This window comes from Schistocerca nitens, chromosome 7, assembly GCF_023898315.1.
Source record: "Schistocerca nitens isolate TAMUIC-IGC-003100 chromosome 7, iqSchNite1.1, whole genome shotgun sequence".
Taxonomy (NCBI): domain Eukaryota; kingdom Metazoa; phylum Arthropoda; class Insecta; order Orthoptera; family Acrididae; genus Schistocerca; species Schistocerca nitens.
The window spans coordinates 278,415,352-278,429,780 of record NC_064620.1 but is presented as its reverse complement, the minus strand read 5'-3'; the positions used below and the strand labels follow the sequence as shown (position 1 = coordinate 278,429,780).

The window sequence follows — 14,429 nt, the reverse complement described above, 5'->3', positions numbered from 1 at the left end:
TATTACTACTTCTTGCATAGCTGTTTCTGGCATGGCTGATTGTTAACAAACAGAACTTATTACTCGTACAGAAAATCATACAAGGCTAACAAAACAACTTCAAAATCTTATCGGGAGCCATCACCAACAATCAGTCTTTCCTTCTTAACCTATCCGGTAAGTCTCCTCTGATTCAGGGTTTCGGGCAACTTTTCCGAACTCTCCCCATTTCCTAAACCTCGTCTGTCCTTTCCTTCATCTCTGTTTGTTCTCTTCAGCCCTTCTACCAGAAGAAGGGGCCACTGGCTCCAAAAGCTTGCACATTTCTTTAACCTTTAAATGTGTTTTCTCTTTCCATAGCTTTGTAAGCAGATTTTTTATCTATCCATTAAATTATAAAACAATTTCACAGACATTCTGTTGATGTAGCACCTATCCATTATGTCATGGATTATTATGGTTTACTAAATAAATCACTTTGTCATAATTCTGTTATACACATGTTCCATAACCAAACCACCAAAATACTTTCTCTCTTTTTAAATTAATTTATCAAAATGTACCCATGCCCTTGGTACCTATTCTGTGGCTATAGTTATGTGCTTTCCTTCTTTCTATTCCTCACATTTATTCTGATGAATGGATTTTAAAAATTCAAAAAACATTAGATTTTTGTTGAATTTTTTCATAGTTTGTTTATTAAAGATGGTGTTTTTTTTGTTGTAGGCAAGAAACAGGAAATAAAAGAACAGGAAGTATTTGTTGATGAGGGACCAAAATACACAAAAGAGCAACTTCATTCTCTTGTAAGTGTGTGACTTGAGATGGATCAACAGTTGCTTTGTGCTTTTTCCATGACCAGTGTTACATATGTTATTTGTTGCAGGTCGAGAAAGTTAAAGCATTTACTGTGTTATATGGTCTTTCTGCATCAAACTGGTCAGAGGAGGTGTACAGTGTGATAGAAAAATTTTTCACAGAGAAGTCTGAAGATGTGCTCAGCATCTATTTTCATGGGACAACTCTCTGTGCCAGCTTAGGATATCCGAACTTTCGTGTTCGTGATCTTACTTATTTTGTGAAAGATACAGCGAGTGAGATTTCACCAGAAAACTTTTTTGAAAGTGTCACATTTGGTACCATAAATAATGGAATTGAACTGTCAATGTTGAATATAGTTGGCAAAATATATGCTCCCCCATTCTTTACTGCAACTGCATGGCCAGATAGTATCCTTTGACTAGTTTTTTGTTTACTGTTAGTTAATTTTACTGTTAGTTACATTTTGTTCCAGCCATAGAATGGCAGTTTTGTATTTGAAACTGAATATTAAAACAAAAGACAGGGAGTAGTTGTTAAAGCATTTGTATTGAAGGTAACAGATAAGTGTAATAATTGCAGTGATACTAATCTCTGACTTTTCTTCCTCTCCAGGTAGGCGCACTTTATGTATGGTTACCTCAGCAACTGAAACCCAAGTATTTAATGCATTGCTGGTTGGCTTTTGTCTCAGGATCTTCATCTCACATTTAAGACTTCTGTGACTTTTCGCCAGCACAAGTGACTGGCGTTTTGAAAAGGTCACTTTCCATTGCTGGTGGCAGACACACCAACACTGAAGGGTGAACTTTTGACACTGTCAGTCACTTATGCTGGCAAAACATCAGAAAAAGAGTTAAATGAACATCGGCCAAAGATACTGAGAAATAAGTCAACAGGCAATACGTCAACAAGTGGCCGCAAAATCATGAACATTTTTGTCCCAAGTATAATAATTGTTAACTACTAGAATTTATTCTTTGTACTTCATGCCCTCAACCCCTGCCTCCTCTCTCTCTGTGCCCCATTTTTTAATTTAAATTTTGCACAAACAGTGTTATAATGTGTGAGTTGCAAACACACTGTCACTGTCAAATTCTCTGCTTAGTTTCCTCACACACAAAATGGTGTTCTTAACACAAAGATACAACATTAGTAGCTGTGTCATTCTCAATGTGAGTATTGTCCGTAGGTTTACAAATAAGACACATTTATCTCAGAAGATACGGCGTCATTGGCCATTTGCATTATTGGATGTAGTCTTAATTTTCAGTAAATTTTAAGTAATGTAACTCACCTTACAGACATTATCTGTTCATGAATTTATCTATGGAGTTGAAGGAGTTATCATTAACATGTTATCAGTAAACTGCAGGAACATCCATGATAAGGTCACAGAATCAGAATCATATGTTCAAGGTAATGACTCCCAGATAGTATTAAGAACAGAAAGTTCGTTGAAACCAAAAGTGAATAGCAACAAAATTCTTAATTCAGATTTGAATATTTATTGTAAGAATAGGTTAGACACCAAAGGTGGTGGCATATTTATTGCTGCAATGTATTCAATAGTATCTGCTCAGGTTATCACTCATTCTGAATTTGAAAAGTGTGAAGTTATCCATGGAGTACTAAAAGGAATCCTCTAAATTTTGGTTACACAATAAATCACGTAAACCTAAAGGCTGTAAATTCAACTAAATACTTAGAGATTACAATTGTGAATAATTTAAATTGGAATTTTCACATATATAATGAGGTGGGTAAAGCAAACCAAAGACTGCAATATATTGGCAGAACACTTAGGAAGCGCAACAGTTCTACTGAATAGATTGTTTACACCAGGCTTGTTCACCATCTTCTGGAGTATAGGTGTGCAATGTGGGATCTGCATCAGAGGGGACTGATGGCGGACATTGAAAAAGTCCAAAGAAGGCCATCTCATTCTGTATTATCACAGAATAGGGGGGGGGGGGGGGTGCCACAGACATGATATGTGAATTGGGGTGGTCATCATTAAAACCAGGTGGTTTTTTTTTTTTTTTTGCAGGATCTCGTCATGAAATTTCAGTCACTAACTTTCTCCTCAGATTGCGAAATATTCTGTTGGTGCCTGCCTACATAGGGAGAAATGATCATAATGACAAAATAAGAGAAATTAGAGTTCACACAGGAAGATTTAAGTGCTTGTTTTTCCTACATGCCATTCGATATTGGAACTGTAGGGAAATACCTCAAAGATAGTTCGATGAACCCTCTATCCGGCAGTGAATTGTGAACTGCACAGTTCTCATGTAAACGTAGATGTATATGTGGATGTAGATGAATTAATCTGTGTGAAGTTGAGTATCAAAGGTGGGCCAAAAATGGTTTTTGGATGCCTTTATAGATTGCCTGTTTCAGGAGCAGTAGTGTTAGAGGACTTCAGAGAGAATTTTCTGTATGAGTTTCCAGATCATGCTATTGGGAGTCATGTGATCACAACTGGCATCAGAGGCAGGAACTCATGGGACATCGTTCTGAACATCATGTCCGAAAATTACTTTGGGCAGATAGAGAACCAACTTGTGAAGACCACATCTTAGACCTCACAACCACCTTTTCAAATCAGTTAATGGAGGGTATCAGTGATCATAAGCTGTGGTAGTGTCTATGACTACAAGTATTACAAGGAATGTTAAGAAAGATAGGAAAATATTTTTCCCTAGCAAGGCTGACAGAATACAAATTGCTGAGTATTTGAGCAGTCAGTATCAAATATTCAGTGTTGAGGATGAAGATGTTGAGCACAAATGGAAAAAATTCAAAAACACTGTTTAGTATTCCATAGTCAATTAGGTCTTAAAGGATGTGTAAGACCCACTGCAGATTAATAATTATGTTAAAAAACTGCTGTGTAATCAAAGAGAGCTTCAGCACAGATTCAAGAGAAGTCTATACCTACCTGGCAAACAAAAGCTGAAAAAAGCAAAAATAAGAAGCATAGGGAGGGCAATGATAGAAGTGGTCAATGACTTTGAAAGGAAAATTTGCCAGGCGATCTGACTTAAAAATGTTTAAGAGGTTTTGGTCGTACTGTTTTCAGTCCAAGGACTGGTTTGATGCAGCGCTCTTCATGCTACACTATCGTGTTAAAGCTTCTTCATCTCTGTATAAGTGGTACAACCTACTTCCTTTTGGACTTGCTTATGTTTTCATCTCTTGGTCTTCCTCTACAATTTTTACTCCCCACACTTCCCTCCAGTACTTAATTGGTAGACCTTGATGTCTCAGAATGTGTCCTGTCAGTGATCCCGTGTTTTGGTTGAGGTATGCCAATAATTTCTTTTCTTCCCAATTCTGTTCAGTACCTCCTCAGTGGTTACTTGACCTGCCCATCTAATTTTCAGCATTCTTCTGTAACACCACATTTCAAAATCTGAACTGTTTATCATTCACATTTCACTTCCATACTTGGTTATACTCCAGACATATACCTTTAGACAAGACTTTGAATACTCAATTCTAACAAATATCTCTTCTTCAGAAACACTTTTGTTGACACTGCCAGTCCCTGTTTTATATTCTCTCTGCTACGGCCACTATCAGTTATTTTACTGCCCAAATAGCAAACCTAATCCACTACCTTAAGTGACTCTTCCCTAATTCGCTCAGCAATACCTATGTTCTGTTGCCATTGTTTTGCTTTTTTTGATGTTCGTCTTATACTCTCATTTCAAGACACCATCTATTCCATTCAACTGATCTTTCAAGTTCTTTGCTGTCTCTGACACAATTGTGATGTCACTGGAAAATCTCAAATTTCTTATTTCATCTCCCTGAACTCTTAATTCCTTCTCCAAATTTCGGGGTCACACTGGCACTGAAATGGAAAATGATGGAGAGATGCCTGAAATACCAAATTCAGTCTTTCAAAATCGTTTCACTGTGCAAGATCATTTACATGGTCCCTGCTTACAATCATTATACAGACATTGACATGGCAGATATTGAAATAAATGATCATGGACTAGAAAAGCTACTACCATTGCTTAATAGTGGGAAGGCATGAGGTGAGATAGCTATAAGATTCTACAGAGATTATGCAAAAGAGCTTACACCTCTTCTAGCAGCAGTTTATCATAGTCGCTGGAACAACAAAAAGTACCCACTGACTGGAATAAAGCACAGGTCATTCCCATTTTCAAGAAGGGTTAATAGGATAGATTCACAGAATTACAGGCCTTTGTTGCTGAGGTCAATCTGTTTTTAGAACATGTTTTATATCACATATTAAGATTTTTTGGAGAACGAAAATCAACTCTATAAAGATATATACGGATTCTGCAAACAGAGATCTTGTGAGACTCAGCTCATTCTCTTTCTCATGAAATCCACTGTGCTGTAGACATTGGTGCTCAGGTTGATGCTGTTTTCAGAGACTTCGGGAAGCATTTGACACTGTCTCGCAGTGCAGTTTAGTGGAAAAAAATGAGCTTATCAAGTATTGGACCAGATTTGCAACTGGATTTAAAACTTCCTTGCTGAAAGAGCTCACCATATCACTCTTAACAAAACTAAATCAGCAGATGTAAAGGTAATTTCAGTAGTACCCCAAGGAAGTGTGCTATGACAGTTACTGTTTACAATAGATAAAAATTATTTTTGTAGTTTATTAAGTGACAGTCAGTTCATTGACATTAGCTGTATCAGGCATAGATTCACTACCCAACAGTGACAATATGAAAGTTTGTGCTGGACCGAGACTTGAATCCGGGTTTCCTGTTTGTCGTGAGTGGTCACCTTAACTACTTCAGCTAACCTTGTATGCTCCCCAGACCGTGCCAAACTTTCATATGTCACACTGTTCACATCCTTATATCATAGCCCACTTAAATTCATCACCTAATGCTTGTAGAATTGCTGGGATTCCCACAACAGGGAGTATGAGTCAACAAGGAATTGTGACCAATGTTTGTTACCAACATGTGCAACACAACTACATGCATGTCTGTAAGAAAAGACATTGTTAACGATCCACAGCTGTACAAAATAATAAGAAAATTATTCACTGATTGTGAGTTCCTTGACATCAGCTGTATTAGGAATAGAGCTACTATGCGGTCCGACACAAATTACAGCTGATGTCAAGGAACTCACAGTGAATGAATAAATTTAAAAATATTTCGTACAGCTGTGCATCGTCACATTATTTGTTCATCCAGACATGCATCTAAATATGTAAATGATCTAGTAGAAAATTTTGGAAGCTCCATAAGGCTGTTTGCAGATGGTGCGATTGTGTGGAAGAAATAACAATGCTAGAAGACTGCAAAGGACTGATGAGTGATGAAGGGACTGGAAGTCAATCCTGAATATATATAAATGTAACATATTGCATGTACAAAGGAGAAGAGATCCACTACTGTACAACTACACCATTGATGACACATTTCTGGAAACAGTGTCTGGTATCAAATATCTAGAAGTAACTGTATGGAGCAGCTTTAAGTCGAGTGATCACATAAAAAAATAGTAGGAAAAGCAGTTGCCAGACTGAGATTCATAGGAAGAATCGTAAGGAAATGTAACTCATCCAAGAAGAAAGTGGCTTACAAAACACTGGTCTGACTGATTCTTTGGTACTGATCATCACTCTGGAACATTTATCAAGCAGGACTAATAGCAGAGAGAGAGAGAGAGAGAGAGAGAGAGAGAGAGAGAGAGAATGATCCAAAGAAGAGCAGCGCATTTCGTCACAGGATCTTTTAGTCTGCCATTTTATCACAGCATCGTTTATTCAGTTAGAGAGGGTTACGGAGCTGTTCAACAAACTCTAATGACAGACACTGCAAGAGAGGCCTTATGCATCATGGATTGGTGTAATACTGAAATTCCGAGAAAGTATGTTTTGGTAAGAAATTTTTGGGGGTTATAAAAAAAAATAAAAGAAAAACAAGGAAATTATGTTGCCCAAGGTAGCATCTTCCTTCGGCACATTTATGGAATTCCATTTCAACAGAATAATGCATATTCACATGGTGATAGGAATGTTTAAGGTTTCTCCACAAAGAAGGTACTGCTTCTTTCATGGCGTACCTATTCACAAGATATGTTGCCCCTTGAATTAGTCTATGATATCACTGGCTAGAGACTTGGTGAAAATTTCCAGTACTCAGTCAGTTGACGTTTGGACTGAAATAAAAGTTATCTGGTTTGCCAGAACTATGTTCAAAGGCTGTTTGACAGGGTTCTTGTATATGAAGAGACACTTATTGCAATGTACTCTGTCTACAAAATACACTAATGAGCCAAAACTTATGTCCACTGCCCACCTTGAGACTGAATACAACATGATGGTGGTGTGACCACGTGGTGTAATGAAGAGTATGTAAGCAGAGCAGAGATGAATAGGGAATCATTCTAGTCATGTTGTATGCCACAAACGGGGAAAGCCTCTGACATAAGTGACTTTGACAAAGGGCAAATAGTTATGGCCCAACTCCTCAGATTGAGGGGGAAATAGCAAGATGGTAGGCTGTCTGTACGCTTCTGTTGTGAGAGTCTGTGGAAAATGGTTGGAGGATGGTGAATACATGAGTAGGTGACAAGGCACTGTGGACAACCATGCCTCATCAAGAAAGGCTTGCCAGCTCCGTAAAGTAGGATAGGCTGTCATCTGTGACAGATACGATGACTAAGTACAATGCTGGTGCAGGCACAACTATTTTGGAGTGCACATTGTTGAACATGGGGCTCCATTGCAGATTATAAATAAATTAATAAATGGTTTATTTGTCCATAATAACTTAACAGTCATGGACATAGTCAGTTTACAAACACAAGAACATTAAAAAAGTTTAGAAGTGAAGATAAATTATACACAATAACATTAAAAATCTTTGAGGGGTTACAAACATTTATCAATGAACAGTTGCTTTAATTTTGTCTTAATTGTTTCCTTTTAACAATTTTATATAATTTGGCAATCTGTTATAAAAATGTCTTCCATCAGAAAATGGACTATGATCTGTTACTCTTTAAATTTTATGTGGCAATCCTCTGTTTTTCTTGTATTATAATGATGGGTTTCACTGTTGGTTACACTATGCTCCATATTTTCTTTTACAAACAGTATAGTTCTAAGAACATACAACGAACACACTGTTAGTATGTTAAACTTAATGAAATATTCTCTACAGTACTGGCGCTTACTACTATTATTTATTATCCTAATTGCTCTTTCCTGGGCTCTAAAAGCCCTGTCCATATATACTGTTGGTGCCCAACCCTAAATCTCGATACCATATTGCAGGTGGGAGTGTATAATTCCAAGATAGATTTGTCTTAAAACAGGTTGCACTATTATGCTAGAAAGGCATTTTAGGAGGTAGGTGTTACAGGAAATTTTTTTACACATGTAGCTGATGTGCTCCTTCCATGTACGATGTGCGTCTTCTATCCCAGGAATTTATGTTTATCAACTGTTTCAACTGATAGCTCGGGTTCTGAATCCACTTGTCTTGATTTATAATTTAGCAGAAACTCCATCAGAATTGTTTTGTCCTTATTTAGTGCCAATTTGTTTCTGGTAAGATATTCTGTGACGAGGCTAATGTTCTCTGCCTTATTTTGCACTGTTAACTGTTTTGTAGAGCCCCAACTTATGAAGGAGATATTATCAGCATAATTTATAATTTGAATTTTGTGGAATTAATATATCATTGATTTACACAATAAACAAAAAAGTCACAAAAATGCTTCCCTGAGGGACTCCACAGTTAAGAATTTTATAAGATGATTTTACTGTTTGTGTATGTCTCCCAGTTGTATAATACAGTTTTACACATTGTCTCCTGTCATCAGGGTAGGATCTTAACAAATCTAATGCTCTGACTCCATAAGTTTCAAATTTATGTAGAAGAACAGAATGATTTACAGAGTCAAAAGCCTTGGATAGGTCTAAAAAGGTGCTAATAACTTTGTTTCCATCATCAAGTTTATTCAGTACCACTTGCAAAAATGTAACTACTGCTATTATTGTAGACTGGCCCGTCCTGAAACTATGCTGAAAGTTTTTTAATAGATTGTACTTACAGAAAAATGATTCAAGTTGATCAAGAAGTAGCCTTTCCAACAGCTTACTAAGTATTGATGCCAATAAAATAGGCCTATAATTTTGTATATCTGTAGTTATTCCCTTTTTATGCATCAATCTTATTCCAGTGACTTTTAACAAGTCAGGAAATGATCCCTGACTGAAAGAGCTGTTTATTAAATGTTGTAGTGGCTTTATTAATTGATTACTGCATCCTTTCAGAAATTTTCGCCAAGATGTCATCCCAGCCACTGGATGTATTTGCTTTTAAGTTGGAAATGGTTTTCAGGATTTCAAATTCTGTAACACAGAAGGAAGGATGAATTACTGACATTACTGGGATTTGGCACCTGTGGTTAGTCGATCACATCCTCCCTACTCATTGTACTGAACTGGTCTATGAATCTCTCACATACTTCCTTTGGGTTACTCAGCAATTTTTCATTGTCACTTATTAATATGTTATTACACACTGCATTGTCACTCCCTCCTTTTTCCTTATGTACTATACTTCACGCTGTTTTGGTAACATTACTAGATTGCCTCATCAGTTCAGCATACATCTGTGCTTTTAATGTCTTAAGTGCTTCCGTGTAGGTTTTTTTTACAGGCTTTATATTTAGATTGGAAGTGCTGCAATTTGGGTCTCTGAAAACAATATATAAATCCTTCATATCTTCCTTTAATTTTATCATGTTAGGGAGAAGTTTAAGGTTGCTGGAGCTGTCAGTTTTATTTAGTATTCTGACCACTGGGCACAATTGATTAAGACAATGGGTTAATGTTGCATAAAATTTGTCGCACTTTTCATTAATATCTTCTATTTCATATAGGCCTACCTGATGCCAATTTTTGTGTGCCAGGGTTTCCTTTAATGTACGATAGTCAAGCTTTCTTTTATAGGTAAATAGGCCCCCATCAGATACTATTTCTTTGTCTGTATGAAGCTTTAGGACGAATGCACTATGATCTGAAATGTGATTCTCAACAGTTCTAACTACAAGGTCTTCCTTTCTGAAGTTTGTAATAACATGGTCAATACATGTCTGAGAGTCACATGTGATTCTTGTTGGCATTGAATTCACATGGGTGTAATTATAGGACTGTAAAATATCAGTATATCTAAGATAATTTATATTATTAGTTAAGAAGTCTATGTTCACATCCCCTACGACTATAGTCTGTTTTTAATGAAGTGAGAGTTTGTCAACAAGTCCCTCTAAATGACAGAAAAATTCTTCTGTGTACTGTTAGGCGATCTGTACAGGCTAGCTCTTATTAAACTGGCATTTCTTATTGCGGCTATTTCAAAAACCATCTCACATGCAAGTTTATCTACCCAATAATTTTTTTTTGCATTGGACATTATTTTTGACATAAATACCAACATTCCCACCTTTTTGTTGTTTCCTACAATGGACACTGGCCATTTCATAATTACTTAAATTAATGCTACACATTTCTTCAGGTTTGCACCCTAGTTCATTCACAAGATAAATATGAGGACTACTAATACTTAAAAATTCATCAATTTTTTCTATTTTGTTGGTAATATATCGGACATTTTGTGATACTATTTTGAGTTTGGTGTCACTTATGATGTTGTCAAGTAATTCGTCTTCACTTATACATGGTGAAGGCTCTGCTAGTATTGCAGATACTGATACGTTCCCATATTCAACGTTTGAATTTGTCAATTAGTATTGCAGTGCACATAGGATCATTGGGATTGGACTGTAGATCAGTTGAAATGTGTTGCCTGGTTGGATGAATCACATTTCTAGTTACACTAGGTTGATGGTTGTGTCTGAGTATGCCATCATCCAGGTGAGTGGCTGCTAAAACACAGAAGCAGGCCTGTGGTACCAATATTATGTTGTGAGGACATTCATCCATGGGACCTGTGATAAGAATTGAAAGCACTGTGAAAACTATACACTGTGTGAACAGTATTGTGGACCACCTGCATCCCTTCATACTTGCTGATGTCTTTCATGAAAATTATGACATCTTACAACAGAATAACTGTCAATGTCACAAGGCTGTATTACAGTGATAGTACGTTCTGTCATTGATGCTGTGGACACCAAATATGCCTGATCTGAATCCATCTGGAATGCTATTGAGTCCAGCTCTGCGCCCACAAACCATTGGCTTGTAATTTATGGGAATTACATGACTTGCACATAGACATTGGGTGCCTCATGCCTCTGAGACAGACCAAGGATTTGTTGGATCCATACCATTCAAAATCACTGCTGTATTGTGTTCTATAGATGAACGAGCATGCTATTATTGTTTTGACTAATCAATGTATACATTGGTTATGTTTATTTCCTCTGTAGAATTGACCATTTATATGCATCACTTCAGGTCCATATATGGAACAAGCTTCTGTGTGATGTTTCTATTTTTACATAAATAATGGTTATTGAACAAACTAATTATTCCCCAATTAATGTTTGTGCCCATTCCACAGTTTGCTACAGTTTTCTGCCAGTTTTACTGACGGACACTGGACATGCAGTAATTCATTTAATAACAAACAGTCATCTTAATGGACACTTACATCATACAGGTATAACATTGTAAAAAGGTTTAGAGGAAAAGTATGTACCTAATCTCTGTGTTGAAACGGGCAACCAGACTCTTCCCATTCAGCTACAACGCACACATAAAACCAGATTCTTTTTTGCACACCACCACTGTCTATCTTCTAATAGGGTGAGTATTCTGCCACATCACACAAGCTATAAAAACTTAAAGGATCGTACTGAAGTACCACTGAAAACAGTGGTGACATCTGTACCAAGAAAATCATATGAACATTCATAAATTGTCCCTCACCTTCAAGGTGTGCTATATATGCATGGGTTAATAGCTGTTGAGAAAAAGACAGTTGTTAGCATGCAACCTCTGGGACTCTACACCCTAGTAGTGTAAGTCTTACTCATGCATACTGACCTTCTGTTTGGGTGTACATTTATTTTGCTAGTGGCTCATGAAACTTCTACAGATCATAAACATGCAAGCAAAATACCTCCAGTGGTGTGGATATCAGATATGGTGTACACTGAGTACAACAAATGAGCTACGTTGGCTGGTTCTCCCAAAAAAATGTCATATACACACATCAAAACAAGTTTTGCATCATCACAGTTCCCAGAACCCCTGAAGATAGATGTTGACTGTGGACACAGTCTCTTTGACTGTTCAGAGATGTCACTAAACCTGCCCAAAGATGTAAACAACCATGCATGAGTAGCGCCTATTAGACGAAGGGTGTCTGACAGGCGATCAGTTCCAGTCATTCCACCAGGAAGGAGGTACACGGCTCATGTTGTCTGTAGTTCAACCATGCCTAGATGGTCAATACCATGGTTTGGTCACATCTGCATTGTTACTTTGTGCTAGGAAGGGCTCTGAACAAGGGAAGTGTCCAGGTGCCTATGAGAGAACCAAATCAATGTTGTTCAGACATGGAGGAGATACAGATAGACAGGAACTGTCGACGACATGCCTCGCTCAGGCCGCCCAAGGGCTACTACTGCAGTGGATGACTGCTACCTATGGATTATGGCTCAGAGGAACCCTGACAGCAATGCCACCATGTTGAATAATGCTTTTCGTGCAGTCAGGGACAGTTTTGTTAATGGAACACTGAGTTATTTCAGATTTGCATTATTAAGCTAAAGGAACATACTATTGGCATAAGAATACTGTACTCACATAGGTTTCTGATAATAAATAAAACATGGAAAATTACATTTTTCTTGAACGGTTATTTAATACTGTGACAACAGCTGTCATTTACATGGACATTCCTGTTCATTCTGTCTTATATACATTTGATTCAGCCCAACCACAGGTAAATCATACGGTATCGAAGGCACAACAATTGCCAAACCACACGTGTTGTTTATCAAGTAACTTTTATCCACTACACAGATTTTTATTTAGGCAGGACCACCTTTAAACTGGGTCAGGGCATGAATGAGCATGGAAGAACTGTCCACCTTGGGCACACCAAGAACCCACATGCTCTACTGCAGGACTCAAGGGACCTGCCTGCTTGCTACAACACTCAAACTATCTGACTGATTCTGGTTTACTTGAACTCCAGATGTGGGAGACATCACTCCATCCCGACAACCCCATTCCCTCTCCACAACCCTCTGTCCTGAACTGTAACAATGCTTACCATCTCTGAATCTCTGGCCTATTCTCTGCGACACCTCCCTCTTTATGTTCGTCCGTACTTGCCCTCACTAGAATCCCTCTCATTCTTGGGTCTGAGTGCTCTGTCCTTCCTTTTAATCTTCCCCAACCTTCCTCTCTCCTCCCCAAGAAAGGAACTATTAAATCTGAAAGCTGCAAAGTGTCTCTCTTTTACTATTTTGTGTGTCTGTCAGCAGTACCGCATATTTCACCTCCTGAAGGTCTGTGATTGGTAGCAATAGCTTGTCAGAATTCATTAGTTTTCTCTATCAAATTTTTATTTGATACACTCATATTCATTAACTAATGCCCCCATTTCTTTAAGAATCAAACTCCCAAACATGAAACATCGTATCACCCAAACTGTGTGTCAAACAATGATATAAGTTGCAGGGGCAGTCAGTGGTATGTATGGATACTGTGTGCAAAATGTGTTACAAATAGAATTAACAATAAAGAAGTAATAAATTAAAACATCGTGCTAGATGCTGCAGTTTTACTGCACGAACAGCAAAAATGTAATAAGTGTTAAACAATTTCATTTTTGGAGAGTGTCGGTGAGAAAAGGTTTTGTAGAGATTTGAAATTTCATGTGAAGTGTGTTGGAAGTCACTAAGTTCTCTCTTTCTCAAATACAGGTTGAATATAGTCTAGGTAATCTGTGCACTGTCAGTTATGCTGACTCAAGACATACACACAGTCTCTAACTGTAATACTTGACTTAATTTTATTAAACTTACAATGCTGATTCATAACATGCTGACGGCCAACTTCATTCAGATCATAGATGACATAAGCATTTCGAAAACAGACCAACGGTGTATTGTAGGGTGACTCACTAAGCCCTTTACTTTTCTGTATTGCCACATACTATTTTGTTCAGATGATAAGAAACGGAGAATGTAAAAACCTACGTATATGCGGACAAGACGGTCATCGGATCGAATGCCAGACTCAGCCTGCAAAGAGCAACCAATCAACTCGAGAAGTGGGCGCAGGAGAACAAAATGGAAATTGACACGGGAAAAACTGTAAAGATGACATTCTGCAGTGGAGATCGGCAAGCTGTGGAGGACAGAATATACCTTGGGACGGAACCTATTATGACAATCAATAGCTTTAAATATCTGAGACTGACTCTGTAAACCACTGCCAGATCATTCTGAATACATGTAAAATCATGATCAGCAGCTGCCACAGAAGCCATGTCTGACATCAAGGCAATATCCAGACTGTCACTGAAAACAGCCATGGCCTTGTTTGCTGCAAAAATAGTTCCCATCGCAATCTATGGAATAGATATCATTTGGGAAAAGTTGAGTCTAAAAATCCTAAG

At 37.6% G+C, this 14,429-nt stretch overlaps 1 protein-coding gene across 1 annotated transcript in view; it reads left to right on the top strand.

Moving 5' to 3' along the window:
• Positions 1-536: 536 nt before the first annotated feature.
• The window catches only part of LOC126195572 (dynein axonemal heavy chain 2), a 957,657-nt gene continuing 943,764 nt past the window's right edge, over positions 537-14,429 (top strand). The window contains 3 exon segments of the mRNA XM_049934198.1: positions 537-553; positions 671-785; positions 866-1,222. Of these exon segments, the coding sequence (XP_049790155.1) occupies positions 537-553; positions 671-785; positions 866-1,222 (489 nt within the window).